This window comes from Suricata suricatta, chromosome 4 (assembly GCF_006229205.1).
Source record: "Suricata suricatta isolate VVHF042 chromosome 4, meerkat_22Aug2017_6uvM2_HiC, whole genome shotgun sequence".
Lineage (NCBI taxonomy): Eukaryota > Metazoa > Chordata > Mammalia > Carnivora > Herpestidae > Suricata > Suricata suricatta.
Window position 1 is genome coordinate 125,604,341 of NC_043703.1, and position 20,616 is coordinate 125,624,956.

At 49.9% G+C, this 20,616-nt stretch overlaps 1 protein-coding gene across 1 annotated transcript in view; it reads right to left on the reverse strand.

Annotated features, from left to right (window-relative positions):
* Positions 1-439: 439 nt before the first annotated feature.
* TRABD2A (TraB domain containing 2A) overlaps positions 440-20,616 on the reverse strand; it is a 52,341-nt gene continuing 32,164 nt past the window's right edge. Inside the window, exons 3-7 of the mRNA XM_029936274.1 lie at positions 17,423-17,569; positions 14,979-15,153; positions 10,069-10,159; positions 2,778-3,035; positions 440-887 (exon numbers count right to left, since the gene is read on the reverse strand). Of these exons, the coding sequence (XP_029792134.1) occupies positions 701-887; positions 2,778-3,035; positions 10,069-10,159; positions 14,979-15,153; positions 17,423-17,569 (858 nt within the window). The 3' untranslated portion in view covers positions 440-700. The remainder of the gene's footprint in view (positions 888-2,777; positions 3,036-10,068; positions 10,160-14,978; positions 15,154-17,422; positions 17,570-20,616) is intronic.

Genomic DNA, 20,616 nt, shown 5'->3' on the forward strand with positions numbered 1-20,616 from the left:
GAGGCACGGCTAAAAGCTCCCACTTCAGACTCAACTGAGACAATTCTACTCTTACTCATTTTATACAGATTCCCCCATAAGATTTTATTTATAAAAGGCATCAGCATATAAATAAATAAGACAAGAAGGGGGAGCGTTTGAAAACCACTTTCTCACACAGAACCTCTGACAAATCCTACTCCTTCATCCAGTCTTCAGCCTGTTGGGGAGACACTCACATACATAAAGCACTTGTCAGAATGCAGGAAACAGAACAAAGCTCCTATGGCCTACGGACTCCCCTGATTCCAGAACCAGGAGTAGGAAGAGAAGCAGCAGGAAAGGGAAAAGGGTCAGGATCCTAAGTGGCAGGTAGGGCCCAGGAGTAAAGCAGTGATAATATTTAGAGAGTGTGAGCAAGAGTTGTTTGCAGAACATATACACATTGTGGGGGAAAATCTACAAAGAAAAAGTATTTAATTATTTCCATATAATTCATTTATAATTACTTTCATACAAGTCATTATGTTATAAAACTGTACACCTACCCCCAGCACTGCTGGAAACCCAGAGTGATTCCTTGGAAAGAGAAGAATCAACACTGACATTTATTCTCTCTCTTCTCCTGGGTTGAGCCCATCAAAGCCAGAACAGAGTGTGGAGTACAGGAATGGCCATCCTTCAAGTCCAAGGTGTCAGGGGCCTGGCCTAGCTCCGCCAGTCACCACAGGAGGGATGTCTCTGTTTGGAAAGCCAGCACCAGCACCCAGAACACAGGAGTCCAGAGAGACAGACAGGCACTGCTGGCCACCATCTGGCTGTGGGGGGAATGTCCGTGGCACAGAAGCTGCAGCTCGGGAGAGACGTGCCTATCCAGAACGGGGACCTGGAGCTGTGGGACCTCAGCACTAGGAGGGAAAGAAAGAAAACAGGCTCAGAGCACAGCAGGAGCCACTGGGTACTCCAGGGTCCCCAAATACGCACACGGCCTCTTTTCGTCTCCCTTCTTTAAAGATGAGAATGGATCTTAATACGTTAATGGGCTGCCTGTGTCTCTGTGCTTCAATACGACTACTCCAACAAAACCAAGGAACGCAGGTGCTGAGACCAGCACATTGGACAACTCTCCCTTGGCTACATGGCTCTTGGTTCAAAGATTATTAAAACTCTAAGTGTAAGAAGGCCCAACTCCGATTTGCTTATCATTAGCCTCTGGGCGATCTCAAGTAGGCGCCCCTCCTCACCGACCACACACAGACGCACATCTGAGCTATGAGGAGTCCTCCCTGGGTCTCTGGCTCTCGTCCCTACCCCAGCTCATATCCGGTATGAACACCATGCAGACATCCCAGGCCAAAACAGTAGGAGCTGAGGGGCTCAAGATCTCAGACACACCCAGACCTTTCAGTTCAGCTCCGGTGTAAAGTGCCCAACTCTGGGCCACCTTAAAAGGAAATAGCCAAACTGAAAAAGTATTGGACAGGTCAGTTCATTCCACCACCCAATGAAGGATGGTCGGAGGGCCACCCTTGGTCACATGGAACATAGACACCAGCAGGACCCCTGTTCTCCAGGTCCCATTTGGCTGCTGGCTTCCATCCACTTAAAAATGCCAATCCCACAGCACACTGGATGCCTGCTTCAAACCTTTCAGTGGCTCCTCACTTCCTCAGGCATGAGGCTCTGTCACTCCACTCCATTTCCTATCTGGACCCACCCCACCCCACTTGACCCCCCAGGCTCCAACCATAATGATTTCATCTTGGTTTCTTCAACATGCTCACTCTTTCCAGGCTTTCGAACTGTTCCCTTTGCTTGGAACTCCTTCCTTCCTTGCTCAGCTATTTACTCATTCAACAACATTTATTATCAAGCACCTGTGCAGGTACTGGATCCCTGAATCTCCTGATCCACACTCAAAAGTTCTGATCATTGGGCTCCACTTTGTGAAGCTTCTCATCAGCCATCAGCCAAAAGGTCCCTTCCCTCCAGGAGGCCTTTCCTCACCACTCCCCCAAACCTTAACAGTAACTTCCAACACACACACAAGCACACAACATAACACACAGCACATTCCCACAGCACCCTTTGCAGATATCAAAATCTGGCTTCCTCCCTAGAATGCAAATCCATGAAGGCAGAGGGCTAATGCTCGTCTGGTTTACTTCAAAGCCACAGCACCCAACACAACAGAAGGCACACAGGAGGAACTCAATACATTTGGGTTGAATCAAACTGGACCCTGGAACGCAGGCCTCTCCGGTGTAGTTCTTCCAGAAGCCTTATGCCCTGCAGACCAGGCTGAGTCACCACCTTTGACTCCTCTATCCACCTCTGATCCACCTCCTAAGCATCATCCGAGTGCATTCTGTGGTCACCATGCTCTCTGTAAAACTTGGGGGCTGAACAAGCATGTTCCCTGTTGCTTCCAGCTCTGCAAAACTATGACATCTTCCCCAAGCTGCAGTGAAAAAAGGCTGGCAAATCAACACACCCATGCATGTCCACACCCACCCCCCCATTCGTTCTTTAAAAAGATAACAAAGCCCTTACTCTGGCTTGAAGCAACCACCTTTAATCACTGGGTTCATCTCTATCACAGTGGACAGAAGACCAGTGCCCAAGACTGAGCAACAGGAAAGGCTGGTCCACGAGGGAGGTTGCTCATCCCCACCAGAGCCTTGAACCTCCCCCTCTTAAGCAGGCTGACGGATATTCCTGGGCTGCTCCCCACCAGGGCTCCCGGTGGGGAGGATGGATGCTCCTGGCCTGCTCCCCGGCCCGAACCACGGCCTCACCTCTCCTCCAGTCGGACCCACAGATCGCTGAACTGCCGAAACCGCTGCTTTCGCTGTGGCCGAGGCCGCCTCCGTTTCTTCCGAAACTTCTGCTCCGCTACGACTCCCAGGTGGGCACTGCCAGGCGGGGACACGTGGAGAGGCCACAGCGAGTGCACTGCGGACTCAGTTTCCGGTGCCCGCGCTTCCGCCGTGGGCACTTCCGGAACTAAGATGGCAGAGGAGGCGGGCCCTGATGAGGGGCTTTTACTCTTCTCTCTGTGAACAGGGGTGGAGGAAAGATGGATTTGAAGGAGGGTCACATGCCCTCAAGGACTCAGGGACTAAGCTGTCTAGGGAGCGTTCTCCAAGCCACCTCCAGAATTGATCACTTTGACGCCTTAATTTCTCCCTCACATACTGTTGCGGTAGTCGTTCCAAATCCCCCGGCCCTGGGGAGGAAATAGAAGATTTCTTTTTAATTGCATATAATTACTGCCCTTCCCTAACAATGGGTCACAGGTATATAAAAAGTCACTAAAGATTACAGCATTGAAAGTGACACTTAAAAAATGTTTAAATGCCATTTACTTAAAACAAAGGAAGGAGCCCTTAATCACGTTAACCCCTCCTGTACCCCTGCAAGGGCTCTACTCAGAAAGAGGCTGTAGCAACCCCATATCCCTACGTGAATGACTGCTAGTGTTCACAGTGTTCTACCCACCTCAACCCAGGTCCTACCACAAACCATCGTTCCCAAAGGGAACATGTTTTTCACTACTGATGAGAAACTCTAACTTGTTTCTAGTCTTCCCTGCCTCCACCCCCCACCTCCAGCACCCCACCCAAAAAATCTCTTCCAGTGAGGAAATGAGCCATGAGAAAGACCCAGTTTCTTGCTACCACAGGACTTCCGTCAAGAGTTTAGTTGGGGTTGAGGAGGGCAGTAAGAGAAGAATCCAGCCACTAGAGGTCAAGCCTATCATCTCCTGCTGGAGACAGTAAGGGCCCTGAGGCTCCCATCCAGCTGAGGAAAGGGAGCAGAGCTGTGCTATGTGCAGTCCCCAACAATGTGGGTGCAGCAGACCAGCCTGTATAAGAACTCAGCCGTTCTGCCCTGATTCAGCCTTGATGAGCAGCCCACCTGCCAAAAGCAGGGCTCAATTCTGACTCACAACTTGATAGAACCTGAGATCAATTAATATTCATGGCCCTGTGTGAGGAAGGCAGAAGGACTAAGAGATAGAAAATGAAAATGGGAAAGACTCAGGTTGGATAAAAAAGGTAAAAGAAGGGAATTCATTCCTCAAGTGGCAAAGAAAGAAGAAAGGCCCCTGTTCTGAACTTGAGGCTGGGAACCACTGCAACATATAGTCACAGTTAAAAGGCCCCTGGAGGACAGAACTGCCAGATTCATCACTGATCCAGAGCCTAGCACAACACCTGACACATAAGTGTGACACCACTTAGATGAACCTCTTCATTATATCAACAAAGAAACAGGGGCCCAGAGAGGGAAAGCGCTCTGCCTAAGGCTCTCCGGTGGCCTCCTAGAGGATTCAGGAGCAAATGGTCGGGCAGCCCCCATGTCCAGGCACCCTGCCCCAGCAGAGATTACATCTATGTCATCCTTGACCTCCATATAACCCAAACATGCCCTGGCACACCATAGGCATTCAGAAAAGTCAGTTGCAAAGAGCATGGACTCAAATTCACTCAGCTCTTATGGCCCCAAGCAGTGGGGTCAAATCACAGCTTTGGTTCAGTTCAACTCCCAAGAGACACAAGAAGCCCTCAGCTGACTTACAGGTGGGCAAGGCCAGCGTTTGAGAACCAACTTTATTACCCTTGGTGGCTGGGGGAGAGGGAGGGGGAGGCCATTAATCCAGAAATTAATTTTACTTCTCCTGATTTTTATGTTTCTCATATTTCACAGCTGAGATGTTGTAGAGAATCATAACACCCACTTTACAATTAAAGAAACTGAGGACCAGGAAAATAGACTTCCTTGCTTAGGTTCCAGCAAGGATTCAGTGCCATTTTCAAATAACATTCATCAAGGGTTTTTTTTTTCAGTTTATAAAGCTAACTTATTTTCACTAAAGAAAATACGGAGAATATAGAGTAGGGTCACTATTACCTCCAAGGAAAGATCCTACAGACAAATGCTCATAGGCTTAAGGGACCCAGGGCAGTAGAGGTGGCTGCTCCTCTGCCAGGAACAGAAGATTCCAGCTGTTGAACACAGTCTAACTCATCCCAGAGCCCCTGGGCTAGCCTGAGCATCCCGCCCAAGGTTGACAGTCTAGGTTATCAGGTTTCTGTCCATCTGAGTTCCCAGAGTTTAGTGAAACCTCTAGGTCCTTAGGAAACCTAGGTCCATGGTCATTTTGGCCACAATATGGGACTCTTGTTGTGCTTGAGAGATTGCTTGTCCCCTGCCAGCACTTCACACAATCTACTCACTTCATGAAAGCCTGCAGAAAAGAGAGACCCTGGTTGACGTGGCCTCTCCCCTGGGCACACACCCACCGGAGGACATAGACCAGGAAAATATCCAGGAAGGAGCCCAGGCCTGGAGACTAGAACAAGATCATTAGACTTTCTGAACCTCTGCTGCCTCTATAAAGTTGATCTATCTCACCCGGTTGCTGTGAGGATTAAAACTACCCATGCACCATGCTTCACACAGGGCTGAGCACACAGTGTGCACCCCATGTGGATCCCCCTTTCCTCCAGTCCCACTACCTGGGGATGACAGACACTGTATGTACCCCAGCAAAGCTGACCAGAACCCGAGAGCACCCCCCCCCTCACTGTGCAGCCAAAGGACATCCACCAGATCCCCGTTGGTGTTATTTGCTGTGGTGGGCAGAATAATGACCCCTAGAGATGCCCGTGTCCTAATCCCTGGAACCTGTGAACTATTGTTTGTTACCTTTTCTGATAAAGGGGATTTTATGGGTGTGACATAGGACCTTGAGATGGGAGATTACCCCAGGCTACCTGGTTGGGCCCAGTCTAATCACATGAGTCCTTAAATCCAGAAAACTTTTCTGTGGCCAGTGGGAGATACAACTACAGAAGAATGGTCAGAGAAATGCAGTCACTTTGAAGTGACTTTGAAGATGGAAGGAGAGGTCACAAACCAAGAAAGGTGAGCAACCTCTATGACCTGGAAAAGGCACGGGCCCCTGGGTGGCTCAGTCAGCTAAGCGGCTGACTTCGGCTCAGGTCATGATCTCGTGGTTCATGAAGTCGAGCCCAGCGTCAGGCTCTGGGCTGACAGCTCGTAGCTTGAAGACCACTTCAGATTCTGTGTCTCCCTCTCTCTCTGTCCTCCCCTGCTCATTCTCTGTCTCTCTGTTTCTCAAAAATAAATAAATGTTTAAAAAAAATTTAATATATTTTTTTACATTTATTTAATTTTGAGAGAGTGAGACAGAGTGTGAATGGGGGAGGGGCAGAGAGAGAGGGAAACCCAGAATCCAAAGCAGGCTCCAGGCTCTGAGCAAGCACTTAGCACAGAGCCCGACGTGGGGCTCGAACCCATGAACTGTGAGATCATGACCTGAGCCGAAGTCAGACACTTAACTGACTGAGCCACCCAGATGCCCCCCCAAAAAAAATTTTTTGATTAAAAAAAATCTGTGTCTCTCTCTCTCTCCCTGACCCTCCCCTGTTCACGCTGTCTCTCTCTCTCAAAAAAAAAATAAATAAATAAAAACATTTTTTAATAAAGTTTAAAAGAAATGGGGCACCTGGATGGCTCAGTCAGTTAAGCATCCGACTTCAACTCAGGTCATGATCTCGTGGTTCATGGGTTCAAGCCCTGCATCAGGCTCTGTGTTGACAGCTCAAAGGCTGGAGCCCGTCTTCAGATTGTGTCTCCCTCTCTCTCTGACCCTCCCCTGCTCGCGCTCTCTCTCTCTCAAAAAAAAAATAAAAACATTAAAACATTACAAAAAAATTTTTTAAGTTTATAATCTGGAAAAGGCAAGTAAACCGATTTCTCCCCTAGAGGCCGGAGAGGACAATGCAGCCCCATGAACACCTTGATTTCAGCCCACTGAGACATGTGTCAGACTTCTGAGCTACAGAACTGTAACATAATCACCAGTGCTTGAGGACAGAGTTTATAGTAATTTGTTGTAGCAGCAAAAAAAACCCTCTAATACAGCATCCATTACCCTGGGAAGAGGTGTGGGGGTGAGGAACGGGCTAAACATTTGGGATCAGCCCGGCAGGACCCCTGTCCCTTCCTCTTCGCTGCCCAGGCAAGGGCAGTTTCACAGCCAGGGCCTTGCCTGTGTATTCCAGCCTGCTGAATACAAGAGGGTAGGGGCTGCCAGTCGCCCTCCCCTCACTGTCCAGCTGACGGGGCTACCCCAAGACCCAAGGGGCTGGCAGGCCTAGAGTGAGCTAGCTCACCAGTTGGAAGCCTCCTGCCCCCACCCACACCACCTGCCCCGGAATCTAGCTCCATATCATCCCTTAGGGGTTATCACATGGCTGCTAAGGAGGGGAAGAAGGAAGCAGGTGTCTCCATAACCACTGTGCTGGCTCTTGCCAACACCTTCACTGGGGGCATTTCCCCCACTCTGGGCCCTTATCCCGTCACCCCTGCTTCTCCCTAACCAGGGCTCCTTTCCAGGCTTCATGCTCCCTCGTGGCCTCCCCTGGAGCACTGCTCACCTCTAAAACCTCGTGGACACTACCCTAACAGAGCACATACTGTGTGCCAGACACCCGGAGAGCTACTGCAGAAGCACACGTCAAAGCGCGGGGGCCAATGTGAGGGGCGGACCTGGGCTGGAGCAGAGGACGTGAGGCATTTGTGCTGGATCTCACAGATTCTGAGAGAATTAGGGGTGGAGATGGTGAAAGACAGAGGAAACTGCTCGAACAAAGACAAAGGATCTGGGAAGTAAGAAGTGGAAGAAGAAAGGGCAGAAAGAGAAGGGATGTGCAGGCGGAGGAGTCTGAACTGTACCCTGGCTCCAATTAGCTGTGTGGTCCTTCAGTTTCTCCATCAGTAAAGGAGAAGAAACACCCAGCCCACAGGCTGGCTTTGAGGATTAACTGAGGGTCCGTGTGAGCCTGGCTGCCACCTGACAATCGATCAGTAAGTGTTCTTTCCTCCCCTGGAAATGTGAGCACCAGTTCTCAGCTGGATGTCAGCACCAGTTCTCAGCCCTCACTGGACACCAGAATCACGGAGAGATTTTTCAAATATTGATTCCTGACCTCCCTTCCTCCCGCAGGCAGGTATTAGGGTTAGAGACAGAAGCATGAAGCCTGAGCATAACCATCAACACGTGTGTACACACATGCACGCACATAGACATGCCTGTGCACGCACATACACACATGTACGCACACACACACTCCAGGAAGGGTCCTCTCTAGCACCCACAAGCACTGTGTGCCAAATACCAGTCCAATCAGGCCAAGCCAGGGTTCGAGAAGGGACAAAGCACCTGCTTTCCAGAAGCACACGGTCCCCCCAAAACAAGCAGAGAACCACTAAGGAAAGACCCACAGTCCCCCCGAAACAAGCAGAGAACCACTAAGGGTTGGGTTCTCCCTCCAGGGCTCAAGGAAAACAGGAGAGAGAAAAGGATCAAGACCTGGGCAGTGAGCAGAGTTGAAGGAGGAGAAGGATTTTCGTCACCAGGGACAGATGGATGACAGTGACCTGGACAGAAAGTTTTCTGATTCAGGAAGCACACCTGTGCTGGGGTCTGGGTGCCAAGAAACCAGCGTAAAGAAACTAGACTTTGGAAGAGAAGAGTGAGAGACCACCGAAGGTTTCTGAGGAAGGGACACTTGCAAGATTTAGTCCCACAGAGAGCGAAGAATGGACCAGAGGGAGCAAGCCATGAAAAAGGAGAGGAGCAAACCCAAGAGGAGAGGTTTTAATGGAGAAAGCCAAGGTGAGATGGGGGTGAGACATGAGGTGAGGGCTTTTAGAGAGCAGACGTGCTGTTTGAAGAACCGTTATTACTGACGCGCTGGCTGTGGGACATGAGAGGTGGGGGTAAGACAGCCCAGGATGTACCCACGATTGTCCACTAGGAGGCCGCCGGAGAGAATCCCGGCTCCCGGATGGGAACTGGACTGCTGGGGAGGCCCCTCTGGGGTGAAGGGCTGGGGAGAGGCCCCGGTTCGAAACAACATGAGCTGCAGGTGGGCCTTCTGACGAGAAGGAGGGCACCTGGGGAAGGGCAGCCATCAAGCCGACACCACAGCTGACCCCCTCTCTACCCCGCAGCAGAGGGCCGGGCATTCTCCTCCCTACCGCTGCGACCTCTGCCAGGAGGGGGCGCTGGTGACCGCGGTCGGGAGGGAGCGGGCGAGGAAAGGAGGGTTAGGGGCAGAGGTCCTATGTTGGAGCCTCCACCGCCAGTTCCTCGGAATGTGACTGCACTCATAGGCAGCGCCTTTAAAGAGGTGATTAAGTTAAAATGAGGTCGTTAGGGTGGGCCGTAATCCAATCTGACTGATGTCCTTGCGAGAGAAAATTTAAACACACAGAGACACTAGGATTGTGTGCGCACAGAGGAAGGCCATGTGGGGCCAGGGAGAGGGTGGCCACCTGCAAGCCAAAGAGAGGCCTTGGGGGAAACCAAACCTACCCACACCTTGATTTTGGACTTCTGGCCTCCAGAACTATAAGAAAATAAATGTCTGCTCTTTAAGTGCCCAGGCCGTGGCATTTTGTTATGGTGGCCCAAGTTCACTAGTTCAGAGGGGAGGGGAGGGTCCACAGAGCCACCAAAATGAAAAATAAACAGACCTGGGAGGAGAAACAGCTCAGGGAAGGAGAAAGGGCTCTGCTCCTGCCCCGAGAAGGGTCTCACAGGCACGCCCTGCACCTCTAGCCCTTCTGACCCTACCTTATGACTGATTCCACTGTCTGCCCCCCCGACATTTCCCAAATGCCCACTGGAAAGGCACTGAACATTAAGCCTAATCACCCCTCCTGGGGCCCCCAGGACCATGGAACAACCTCTTCTTTGCCTCCTTCTCTGCCCCAAGGCTGCTGAAGAAAAGGCCAGTGTGGCCTCTGTTGCCCAAAGTGCCCGTACAGCCAACCCACGTCTGACACAGCCCTGGCCACAACAGGAAGCCAGCAGAGCTGGGTGCCAAGGGTCCCTTTAGCAGCCAGGCAGGGAAGGTGGTAACAGCCACGCTGGGGGCCTCCGGAGCCCCTCAGGGTATATCGCCCACCCTGGCGCAGGGGCAGCCCGGTGGGGCTCTTGGCTCTGCTAGCTGCTCCCCAACCAGGATAGAAGCACAGGAAGGTTACTTGTTGATGGGTCGTCCAGCGGGGGCGTGTTCTACCTCATAGCCTTCGCGCCGCAAGACATCAAGCACTGTATTGTTGCCCATGAAATGACCTGCGGTAAGAAAAACGATCAGAAACACAGGCATACCCCCAGACACACGCCCCAGAACAAAGAAATAACTGTGCCAACCCTCCACCCTTCTGTCCAGCCCAGTAGAGTTCCAAAGAGCTTCTGAAGTCAGGCCTCCCAACCACCCACGAGGGCAGGCAGGAAGGGACAAGCAGTGTTTCAGAGATGAGGACATGGAGGATCAGAAGTGTGGGGTGGGCTGCCCAGAGTCACACAGCAAGGGGAGAGGCTGGACACCCAATCCTAACCTTCTAGGTCTGAATGCAGTGTTAACAGTCCCCACCATTTTTGTCATTTACAAAATCCAACCACCTCTGAGACCCGAGCCCCCTTCTGCCCCACACATAATTATACAGGCACAGTGAAACAAAACAACACCAAAAAAAAAGAAAAAACACCTCCATTTAGCAGAAGCCACCATAGCTGGAAACCTCAACCTGAATTTTATTTCACTTCCTCCCTTTTAATAAAAAACAAAGATCAACCAGGCAAGCTTACAATGACATCTTAGACATTTTCAAGGCCAAGAGCAGATCCTGGGATTAACCTTCTTTCCATTCAGGTTTTGATGCATTTTAATGCTCAGAACGGACATGATAGTCCGGGCTCACAATGTTCCCTCTCTATGACAGTGTATGGCACTTTAATGTCCTAAATGGCTGATTAAGTTGTAGCACTCCATCCTGTGGTTGAGCAGAATCTGGGAGGTATTGTTCTTATCTGCACTTTAAATTGGAAAACTGGGGCGCCTGGGTGGCTCAGTCGGTTAAGCCTACGACTTCGGCTCAGGTCAGATCTCACATTCGTGGGTTCGAGCCCCACGTCAGGCTCTGTGCTAACAGCTAGCTCAGAACCTGAAGCTTGTTTCCGGTTCTGTGTCTCCTTCTCTCTCTGCGCCTCCCCCTCTCATGCTCTGTCTCTCTCTGTATCAAAAATAAATAAAACATTAAAAAAAAATTGGAAAACTGAGGTAAAACAGGTCCAGGCTTCACACTATAAGCAGCCGCAGAGCAGAATCTAAAACCCAGGCCGTTTGGACTCCAGGGTCTATATAATCCTGACACATCAATACTCAATAACCAGGGACCGGGACAGCAAATTAAGGTACATCCAAGCTGCTAGACAGGCAACAGGCAGTCTGTAGGTCTCTCCTGTGCCCTGTTCCCACAGGGTGAACCTGGATCAGCCTCTGAGAGCCTGGGGAGCCCAAGGGTGGTCACTCGTGGAAGATACTGGACTCTACTACATTCTTGGGTTCGACTGTAGAGTCTGTGACCTCAAGATTGCTCAGGGGAACTGGCTCGGATGAAAGGGATGTTGGTTGGCAAGGCCCAGATTAGCCCTGGTACGTACACAAGTGCAATAAACTCACGCACATATTTTGCCTGGACTGGGGCAGGGCGGGGGGAGCAGGGAGACGATGACCACAGGGCTTGCAGAGTGCCGCAGGGACACTCACTCCCCCAGCCATTACCGAGCCCGCGTAGCAGGGAGTGATCACAAAAACCAAGTAGCCAACAGTCATTGAGCATTACTAGGCACAATTACACATCACTTGACACCCCCCCGCCCCCCACCCCCAACAACAGCCCTATGAGGTGGGCGTATTATTATCTCCATTTTACAGGTGAGCGAGAGACACAGAGACGAAGCAGATTGCATCTCAAACCCAAGTGGTCTGGCTCCAGAGTCCACCCTCTCAAGCAATTCGGAATAAAAAACGGTATCCCTCAAGTGAACAAACTGCCCCATTACCAGTGCTTTCTCAGGGTCAAACCTGTTGTTTGATTTTAAATTCTGGAGCTTTTAGTTTTTGTTTATCCTCACTTTGCAACTAAAAGTTTGCTAACCACAGACTTTTTAAAAATGTTTAACCATTAAGGCTAAGTGTCGGGAGCAATTTCTGTGGTTCCCTCTGGTCAAAACAGCCTTCAGAAGACACGAGGTGAAACGGATTCCTGCGGTGGAGGAAGCACGCCAGGAAGAGAACGTGGCACTGGCGGCTGTCGAGGGCGCCCCCAACCCCCCCCCAGGCGCCCAGCTGTGAGGCCTCTGCCCAGCGCTGCGGCAATATGATGAGCTGTGCCCCAGAACGAGGCAAGCGCAGGTGCTGCGTCTCACCTGGACCATCTGCCCAGCACAGTCCTCAGCTGGAGGGCCCACCCTCCCAGCTGCTCAGATCAACCTGCCACCTGGCTGCCAGCCAACCCGCTGCCCACTCTCACGCCACACGGTAGGCCACTATCATCTCAAAGCATCCGTCCTTCCCCTGCACCCAGTGCCCCGCTATCCCGCCACTGGACCATCAGGGAAGCTTTTGAGAGATCAACTGAGTCTTGCAGGAGTGGAAAACTAAAGCCCACGCTCAGGAGCTGACACCTTCAATCCTGGAGAACCCGGCACAGCCTCTGGGACCAAGCTACCAGCTCTGTGTCCTAACAGAGGGCCACCATCATGCCTACCAGGGGCCATGGGCGGCTTCTGGGACCTACCCCCTGTTGGGGCGCTGCAGAGCCAGAGCTAACAACTTTGCTGAGACAGGCCAGGCATGGGCACAGTGCAGCACAGCACTGGGCACAATCCCGATAGGAAATACGAGACTTAGAGAAGAGGAAAACCACTCACACAACTCACAGGGGACCAAGCACCAAAGGCAGAAACTGTTCATTTGTGAACATGATGTAGGAGCCCAACCTTTCATTTTTTCCACAACTTTATTTGACTATAACTTACATAACATAAAAAATCATCCTTTATTTAAAGCTTATTTTCTTTAGTGATCTCTGTACCCAACATGGGGCTTGAACTCATCACCCTGAGATCAAGAGTCCCATGCTCTGCGGACTGAGCCATCCAGGCACCCCTAAAATTCATCTAATTACAGTGCACAATTCCGTGATTTGGGGAATATTTGCAAAGCTGTGCCACCATCACGACTATCTACTTTTAAAGCATTTTCATCAGCTGAGATTTTGAGAACGATCACATTGAATGTCAAGATCAACTGGGGAGAATATCGTCATTTGAATACTATTCAAGCCTTCCAATTCATGACCACGAGGTGTCTTTCCATTCACTTAGGTCTTCTTTAATTCCCTCTGATAATCTTTTTCGTTTTCATGAAATGTCTTGATAAATTTAGTACTAAGTCGGTTTTTTTATGCTTTTAAATGGAACTAATTTCTTAGTTTCATTTTCAAATTATTCCCTGCTAGAGTATGGAAACACAACAGATTTTTGTGTACTGATCTTGTATCCTGCCTCCTTAGACCCTGGGTTTTTAGTCCTATGAGTTTTCTGATGGGTTACCTAGGATTTTCCATACACAAGTCCATGTCATCTGAGAAAAGAGATAGCTTTACTTCCTCTTTTCCAATCTGAATGTCTTTTATTCCTTTTCCTAACTTTGCTGGCTAGAACCTTCACACGTTGTTGAAGAGAAGTGGTGAGAGCAGCCATCTTTGTTCCTCATCCTAGGAGGAAAGCATTCCATCTTTCACTGTTTTAGATGTTAATGTGGGGTCTTCACGGTGACCCTTTAACAGGCCGATGAAGTGAGTTCCCTTCTAGCCCTCGTTTGACGAGTATGTTTATCATGAAAGAATGTTGCACTTTATCGATGGCTTTTTCTATGTCTATTGAGAGCATGTGTTTGCCCTTGAGTCTACTAATATGGGGGGTGACATTAATTGACTTTCAGACGTTGTCGTATAGGTCCCCCAAAATACATCTGCACTCTGATTCCTGGAACCTGTGAATGTTATCATATATGGCAAAAAAAAGAAAAATTTCAAATGCAATTAAACTAAGGATCTTGAGATTAGGTGATTATACTTGACCTCTCACTCGGCCACTCTGGAAATGCTCTTCTCCAACCCCCACCCCACCCCATTTTACCAGTAAAAAAAGCTGAGGGAGGTGACTGGCCCAGGTTTATGAAGTTAGTGGAAGAATTGAAAGGAGAAAGCCAAGGCCAGAAAATGCTTCTGCACACTACCCAGTCTCTGGCATTTCTTTTCTTTCCTTCTTCTTTTTTTTTTTTTTTTTTTTGATGTTTATTTATTGGGGCAGAGAGAGAGAGAGAGAGCACATACGCATGATCTGGGGAGGGGCAGAGAGAATCCCAAGCAGGCTCTGTACTGTCAGCACAGGGCCCGACAAGGGGCTTGAACTCATGACTGTGAGATCATGACCCAAGCCAAACCTCAGTCGGATGCTTAACCCACTGAACCACCCAGGCACCCCAAGTCTGTTGTCATTTCTGTGTTTAATTCTGGAGGTGCAAAGCTGTGCTAGAATGACTCAAGAAGAGGAGATAATTTATTTCAAAAAGTCCACAAAAGGAAATCATTCGCCCAGACTCCTTCCAGGTACACTGTTAATAGTTGGTAATAGCTGATGTTTCCGCCCCAGGTCTCAGGCCTGGGAGGCTCAGAGTCAGAGAGGAGAGAGGAGACAATACACATTTTAGGGGAAGTTAAAAAAATAAAGGGTACCATAAAGAAGTTGGGATTAAGTGGCAAATTGGGAAGAGAAAGAAAGGCCTTCCCAGCTCCCAGGAGAGTGTGTCTTGAATACCAGGTGGAGAGAGGGCCATGGTGATGTCACAGGGAGGGACCAGTCCGCCCAGCAAAGTTTCCACAGTGCTGGATACTCAGGCCTCAGCTGCAGCCACTTCTCAAGTGAAATAAGTCAGAGAAGCTACCCCCCATCTCACCTCTTACAGGCAGCCCCGCTCCGCAGTCCCTTGTGGAAGGAGCCGCAAAGCCCAGCCTCCCAGCAGAGGTAACCTAAGACTCACCGGCTCCAAAGGCAAAGAAAAAGCCTTTGTCCGGAAACTCTTCCAAAAGGGCCTTCACCCGCTTCCCCATTCTCTCATTCCGCTTGTAGATGAGCTCCTGGCGGAAGTAGCTGTCAATCTCCTGGGCAGTGACGCGCTCCTGCGGCGGCAGTGTGGCGTTAATAAAATTGGGAACCTCCGCCAAAAGACACAGAAAAAGCAAATTAGGGGCAAGAGAGTCGCTAATCAAGTTGCTTCATTTGAGCCCCAAATCACCCAGCCAAGAAGGTCAAGCAGGGGAAGGGCAAGACGAACACACCACTCTTGGGGTCTCCCACCAACTACTTTTCAAGCTGTGGTGTCAGTCTCTGTGACCCAAGTGAAAACACAGTCGACGCACTGCGCTGAAAGTGCTCAGGCTATTTTAAACAGTACTTCTGTTCTATTCCAATGAGAATGCTTGATGCCATGTGTTTATATCCGGAGACCGTATCTTTGCCTAACACATCCATCCTCTTTACTTGTTAGATTCACACATGCTTTCTCTACCAAACTAATGTTACATAATTACATATTTTAGAATCAAAATTATAACTGTCCTGCTGAATAGATGGCATGTCTATAACCATTCACCCGTCTTCTAAAGACCACACAATTTTAATTTTCATTATTTCTCCAATTCCCATGTATCCCTCTTGCTTTCTCCAGTGTTCTTTGCCCTCCTGGCAAATATTTCCCCCGGTTCTGGTGCACATGTGAGCCAATTTCAGTATTTCAGCCAACAACAGGGGCTGTTGGTGAGGTGATACACCGCGCTCCCTCCCCACCTCCCCTGGATTCCCTCCTCCTGGGCGCATGCTCTCTTCCCTACCTAGGGATTACTGTGCTCAAATATAAAACAGAATATCTACCCTGGCTGCTTCTCCCATGTGCAGTAGCCTCCCAAAGACCTTCCGGAAGTCCTCACCCTGTAACATCGCCATCCATTTCCACTTGAGATGGCCAACAGATCCCCTTTCGCCATTTCCTTGAAATGATACTTTTTTCATTTTCAAATCCAAAGTCTTCATCTTCTCCTTTATCATCTTTTTAAAAATCATGTCATTTATGTGAGATCCTTCCATCCATTTCCTCAAGTCCCTTCTCTTCAACAGAAGCTTCCTTTGTACCAGCCTCTCCCCACGGGCGGCCCAGAGCATGCAGGGTGACCTCCCACTGCTAAATGCCAAAAGTGACCTATGACCTGTTCCCCCGGGCCTGACCAGCCCGGCCCTCCTGGCACTGAGGCAGGCACATTCCCAATACCCCACACCAGAGGCAGGGTCCTGTGAGCAGGTGTGAAGGGATGAAAGAGCCACAGGAAAGGGATGCATAAGACATCTGTTCCTGACTGCCACCAGCCTTACCATTTGTCCATATTTCCAAATCCCCCATACATATTGGCTTTTTCTCTGCCATTTCAAATTTTAATTTTCCAATAGATCTCAACTTCTCTCCCCTCTTTCCCCACCCTCACCAAGAACTGTCATCACCCTCACTGTACTACTCTTCCGTCAGGTGTTTCTTGTTTTCCTCTTCCTCTCGCTTTGCCTTGGTTTAACTTCCTCCAGCTCCAGACTCTCTGGAAAGCTCATTCTATCTTCTGACGCTTGTGGGGCTGATGCTGGATCCAGCCCCTGTTGTTCCTCTCCCCAGGCGGCCATTCCTTTTTCACCTCTTCCATTCACTCATGTTTCCTTAGGGTCCCCAGATCTAACAGACCCCCAGCATCACTCACAGCCCCCTACCACATGAGGACACTGGTCCTGGTGGGAGAGACAATGCATGCCCCAGCTCAGAAGCTCAGCTGCCATTTTACAGCCCCGTGAGCTTGGTGAGGAGAGGGGAGTAGCCATGGCTGGTCCTGTGGGAAGCTCGTTGATGAAAGACTAACAAATATCCCCACCATAGGGACGCTGCGCTCCTCTGAGCTTCCTTCCCCTTGAAGGCCCACAGGTAATACCTGTCCCGTGTGTCACTCATTGCACCAGTCCGGCCATGAACATATCCAAGCCCATCATGCTCACGCAAGCTGTAGCCTAAGTTCTCTTCCATCATTTCCCGGAAGGGTTGCCTAAGTGAGCCAGGGGCTTTCAGACTCGGATCCCTTCCCTGCTCCGGAAGCAGCTTCATGCTGCCTGTTGCCCAGGACTTGAGGCCTGCCCCTGGATCTCCTGAAGCTTTTCTTCCTTTGCCTGGGATCCTGGAATTAACTCTCTTCAATGCCCCCTCTGTCCTCACGTATCATAAAGAATGGCTCTATTAGCCACAGCATCTCATTCAACATCTAAACCTGCCCAATTTTATTTTTAGAGCCCTTTATGATCTCAATCCTTTGTTCAGGGAAGATTCAGGTGTCAGCAGGTAATGGCTTTATTCTTGTGTTTAAACGCAGGCTGCGCTAGGCAGAGGACAAGGGCCCTCACCTGGGAGCTGTCATGACTGAAGATGACGGAGCTGAGGTCCCCACAGTTATAGTGTTTGATGAGATCCTCCGTCGTGTAGGGGATCTGAAGGCTGCCTGCTCGAAGGCTCTCCTGCTGCAGGAGGGTCTGGTTCAAAGCAAAGATGACCTAAGGGGAGAAAACACAAGGGCCTTTTAAGATCACTGACACAGCAATCATTAGCCGCCATCTTATTTCTTTTGTTTGTGGTTGACAATAACCTCACCTCTGGGTTTTTGCCATAAGAATATGGACGCTGCTGCTAAAAAAAGGAAACACAAATCCCCAGGTGGTGTCCAAAGAAAAGGAGGACAGTCCTGCCCAACTCGGTCCCCTGTGGCTCACACTGGAAGGAAGTACCTTAAGAGGAACACAGACAACCTGGAGCTATCCCATGAGAGCCACCAAGAGGTAAAGAGACCAGAGAATGGCTGCAGAGGAAGGTCTGAAGAATGGGGAGGAAGGACAGGAAGTAGCCAGAGATAAACAGACAGACTCGTACCAAAGGCTCCACTCACATGAAGGACCGGACAGGAATATATACGTGACATACACAAGTCTGCTCTAACCATCCGTCTGCTGGCTAATAGATTTACTGGGTCGGCAGAATGTTAATAAAGTTATGGTGGAAAAAGGGAGAAACAAGGACTAAACAAATCAAACAGTTGATCTGTACAAGTTTCCAGAGTCTGATACGCTAGTTAGCACCACGCTTCTTCCTGAAAGGAGAACGTGCCTGGCCTCCCACGTTTCTCTGAGGCACGCATCACAAGAGAAGGGTTCACTAGAACACCCTTTAGGAAAATCCAGACTCAAGGAATTTTACAAAACAGTAGGTTCTCCGTGGACCCGGAGAGCTGCGTCAGAGGGGAAGGGGGGACTCTGGCACCAAGGTGGCCTGGGGCTGGCCATCCTGTATGAGGCTCCTGACAGCACTGAAGAGGCTGTGGCATTTTCTCTCCTGTTCTCTCCAGGTATGGATGCAGACATATCACCTTCCACAGCTGCCCTTCCACGTGCTGCCCCAGGAATCCGTGTACAGACACTGCTTTGCTGGAATATTCCCCCGCTGTTTGCTGAGAGGCAGGCAGGCAGGGTCTGCCTGAGCACTCTGACTGTGAGGTCTTCAGCAGGAAGTTTTTGATTCTCCAGAGACAACCTCTTACACATCTCAAGTCAGCAAATGACCCCTTCCTTTCTCCTGGCACACATTCTCCCCAATCTGAGTGGCAAAGAGGCTCTTGTTGAGTTGCTTCCCCCGGGGCCACTGCGGCTGGAGCCTGCTGTATGCCCTCCTCCCATGGCCCGGTCTCCCTTGGTTACTCTAATAGTGGCTGTCCTTGTCCTGAAGCCTTTGGGGGCAGGTCCCTCTTTGAAAAATCCCCTCCTCTCCGTTGGGCCTAGACCTTCTGGACCATGCCCTGTCCCCAGCCCACTACTGGTGACATGAGCTGACTGAGGCAGATACACTCAGGTGTATGTCCACAAATGATGGTCTAAATGAGGAAATTTAGTCTTCCATAGGGATGAGCCTCTAAATTCTAAAACCACACCATTAGGACCTGTCCACCACCACTGGGATTTGTTAAATGACTTCAGATTACCTGGAGGAACAGATCTTTGGAGGGGAGGAGGGGCAGTATGCCAGGCCCCAGGCCAAGATCTCACACTTGCTGTCTTAATCCAAACCAATTTTTCAACAAATACATACTAATGAATTTTGCCCTTCCCCTAAGGGCATTCAGGACAAGCCAGGAATTTGTTCTTAGCAGACCTTCCTCCAAGAGCTTCCGTTGGTTTCTAAATGCTTTTTTAAAGGTGTTCTTGGTATTTGGAGAAGATTGAGCCAAGCATTCTAATGGACTGGCCAGTCTGCAAAGTGGAGAAGACTGTGTGTGGCCCACGTCTGTTTATTCAGTCCCTTCTCAATGTAGTCAAATGTCATTTGCCCTAGAGACATTTCACCTGTTCTTAACAGGCTTCCAAAGCCTTGCTAGGATGTTTGTCTTTGCTTCTTATATTTACTTTTGATGATCCAGCCCCATCCAACCAGGGGCAGGGCTGTAGAGGCAGGGCTGGAAGTGCCCTCTTGGGGAGAACCAGGGGCGACCCTCTGTGTCTGCCTTGGCAGCTGGAGGAGGCAACTGCCCCCTGGTGCTCTGCAGGAAGTCTCAAGGGCCCCAGAGCAGGAGTCAGGGAGCACATGACGGCTCCACAAAGACAAAAGAAAGCCCAAAACTCACCCAACTAAAGCCCTGGTGGTCCAGACTCTGCTTCCTCAGTGACCTGCTCTGGCATCTCAAAAAAAGGCTCCATAATATGACAAGATTAATAACTACTGGTCATTCTTCAGCAATTTATTCTCTTTGCTGTGCTTGGCAAAGCCTGAGCCAATCTGACAAATTTGGAGTTTCAGGATGTGACTCACAGATTAGCAAATTCCTCAGAAACAACTGTATTTGGTTACCCCGACCCCAGAGACATCTCCTAAGAGGTTAATCCTGATGGGGCCTTGTCATTGACCTAGCCTCCTAGCATTGTGGAATCACACCGGCGCTATTCCCGGGCAGCCAACAAGCCCACATACAGCGGGCAGCCTGCCCCACTGAGAGCCAAGGCCAACGACCAGGAAGGGAAGGCAGGGCAAAGGAGCAAGTGCAGGGGTCTGGCTGAATGGCCCAGGCCATGCACGCTGCCCTCCTCACCTCCTCCCTAACCAACTCCCCACCCTGCACCACCTCCTCCTCTACATCCAATCCCTTTCCTTGGAGCTTCTGCTAATATTTATTCACAAGTTGTATTAGTTTCCATAGGCCGCCATAACAAAGCACCACAAGCTGGGCGGCTTGAATCACAGAAATGTATCATCTCACAATTCCAGAAGCCAGAAGTTCAAAATCAAGCAAGGCCATGTTCCTTCTGAAGGAATTAGGGAAGGATCTGTTCCAGATCTCTCTCTTAGCTTCTGGTCGTTCTTTGGCTGGTGGCTACATAACTCTAGTTTCCACATGGCATACTCTCCGTGTATGTCTGTGCCCAAATTTCCCCTTGGTATTTTTTGTTTTTAATATTTTTTATTTGTTAAAGAGTAGCAGTATTCATTCATTCATTCATTCATTCATTCATTTTGAGAGAGAGAGTGCACATGCAGAAGCAGGGGAGGGCCCGAGAGAGAG